This window comes from Nansenia antarctica (genome assembly GCF_963989245.1).
Source record: "Nansenia antarctica genome assembly, chromosome: 20".
Taxonomy (NCBI): Eukaryota; Metazoa; Chordata; class Actinopteri; order Argentiniformes; family Microstomatidae; genus Nansenia; species Nansenia antarctica.
In genome coordinates, this window is record NC_137693.1 from 562,875 (window position 1) to 565,374 (window position 2,500).

At 55.1% G+C, this 2,500-nt stretch overlaps 1 protein-coding gene across 1 annotated transcript in view; it reads left to right on the forward strand.

Moving 5' to 3' along the window:
* The window catches only part of LOC308174825 (steroid transmembrane transporter SLC22A24-like), a gene marked incomplete at both ends in the record, with an annotated part of 19,646 nt that overhangs the window by 12,485 nt on the left and 4,661 nt on the right, over positions 1-2,500 (forward strand). The window contains 2 exons of the mRNA XM_080549939.1: positions 551-717; positions 1,937-2,130. Coding sequence (XP_080406065.1) covers positions 551-717; positions 1,937-2,130 — 361 coding nt within the window. The remainder of the gene's footprint in view (positions 1-550; positions 718-1,936; positions 2,131-2,500) is intronic.

A 2,500-nucleotide genomic window follows, 5' to 3' on the forward strand; every position in this document is an offset into this window, starting at 1 on the left:
CAAGGTAACACACACACACACAGACACACACACACACACACACAACGCCCTGCTCACACACCTGATACACATCCTCAAGGTAACACACACACACACATCCTCAAGGTAACACACACACACACACAGACACACACACACACATCCTCAAGGTAACACACACACACACACACACACACACACACACACACACACACACACATCGTCAAGGTAACACACATGTGACAGGGTCTGATGACGTCATATTTCAGTTTGTTCCAGGTTATGAAATAGTAGATTGTCAGCTTTCAAATGATGTGTCATACACTGAAATCTGAAATGTAACCCTTTCTCTCTCTCCCTCCTTCCCTTCCTCCTTCTCTCTCCCCCCTCCCTCCCTCTCTCCCTCCCTCCTTCCCTCCCTCCTTCTCTCTCCCCCCTCCCTCCCTCTCCTCATTCCCTCCCTCTCCCTCCCTCCCTCCCTCTCTCTCCCTCCTTCCCTCCCTCCTTCTCTCCCCCCTCTCCCTCTCTCCCCCCACCCTCCCTCCCTCCCTCCTCCCTCCCTCCCCCCCAGGTGGTCCTGCCGGGGACCGTGGAGGAGGGGGACCTGGCGCGGGTGTTCGCGGTGTCTCGTGTGTTCCTGAGGGAGGGGGGGGGTCTGCAGTACCGGGAGGTGTGGGCGGGGCTTCAGGGGGGCGGAGTCTTGTTCTACCCCACCGACCTGCAGGCTGCAAGAGACAGGCTGGACCTGGACACACACACACGCTACAGTGAGACACACACACACACACACACGCTACAGTGAGAGACACACACACACACACACACACACACACACGCTACAGTGAGAGACACACACACACACACACACACACACACACACGGCTGTTCTAGTGTTAACGACCCCACCCACGGCTGTTCTAGTGTTAATAATAATAATAATAATAATAATAACTTTTATTTTTATAGGACTTTTCCTGCAAACGTTGCAGCTCAAAGTGCTCCAATCATTATATAATCATCATTTAATCATTTAGTAATTTAAAGGCAATATTAAAAAGATGTGTTTTTAGTCTTGACTTGAACATATGTGCTGAGGTTGCATCCCTAATGTAAACTGGCAGTGAGACACAATCTGGAGCATAACATGAGAATGAAGCCTCACCAAATCTCTTCTCTTGTACATGTGGTACACAGAGAAAACCAGCGTCAGAAGACCTGAGAGCTCTATTGGGCTGATATGCTAGCAGAAGACCTGAGAGCTCTATTGGGCTGATATGCTAGCAGAAGACCTGAGAGCTCTATTGGGCTGATATGCTAGCAGAAGACCTGAGAGCTCTATTGGGCTGATATGCTAGCAGAAGACCTGAGAGCTCTATTGGGCTGATATGCTAGCAGAAGACCTGAGAGCTCTATTGGGCTGATATGCTAGCAGAAGACCTGAGAGCTAATGAGAGTTAATGACCCCACCCATGGCTGTTCTAGTGTTAAGAACTACTACTAGTACTACATGATGATGTTTTGAGTGTGTGTGTGTGTGTGTGTGTGTGTGTGTGTGTCTGTGTGTGTCGAACCTGACTGTTGTTCTGTTCTCACAGACATGGACTCCTCTCAGAACACCATAGAACTGCTCACTGACGACAGGTCAGTACCGCACCCACACCCACACCCACACACGCACGCACACGCACACACACACACACACACACACACACACACACACACGCACCCGCACCCGCACACACACCCGCACCCGCACCCGCACACGCACCCGCACCCACACCCACACACACACACACACACCATCATCATTCAGAGGATGAGTCTAATGCATCTCCCTCTCTCTCTTCCCTCCCTCCCTCCCTCCCTCTCCTCCCTCCCTCTCCCCCTCACTCTCTCCCTCTCTCCCCCTCTCTCCCTCCCTCTCTATCCCCCTCTCTCTCCGTCCCCCCCCCACCAGGACCATGTCCCTGCAGTTTGAGGAGGCCCACAGTTGTCAGTCGTGGTACCAGATGGTCCAGCGGGCTCTGAGCCCCCCCACCCCCAAGCGGGCCCCCCCCCAGCGCCCCCCCTCTCTGTACCAGCTGCCCCTGGTCGCCGTGGGCAACGTGCCCCCGGCCGTGGAGAGGTGCATCTCCCACATCACCCAGCACGGTGGGTCAGGGGGAGGAGGGGAGGGAGGGGGAGGAGGGGAGGGAGGGGGAGAGGGAGGGAGGGGGAGGAGTGGGAGGGAGGCAGGGGGCCCACCCCCGGTCACCTGACGTGTCACCAGACGTGTTTCTGAGGAGGAGGAAGGGGGAGGAAGAGGGAGGTGGAGAGAGAGAGAGAGGAGGGAGGGAGGAGGGGAAGGGGAGGAAGAGGAAGGGAGGGAGGGGGAGGAGGAGGGAGGGGGAGGAGGAGGGAGGGTGGGGAGGAGGAAGATTATTATTAATTAATTAATTAAATTAGGAAGAGAGGGAGGTGGAGAGGGAGGAGAGAGGAGAGAGGAGGGAGGGAGGGGGAGGAAGAGGGGGAGGAGGAGAGG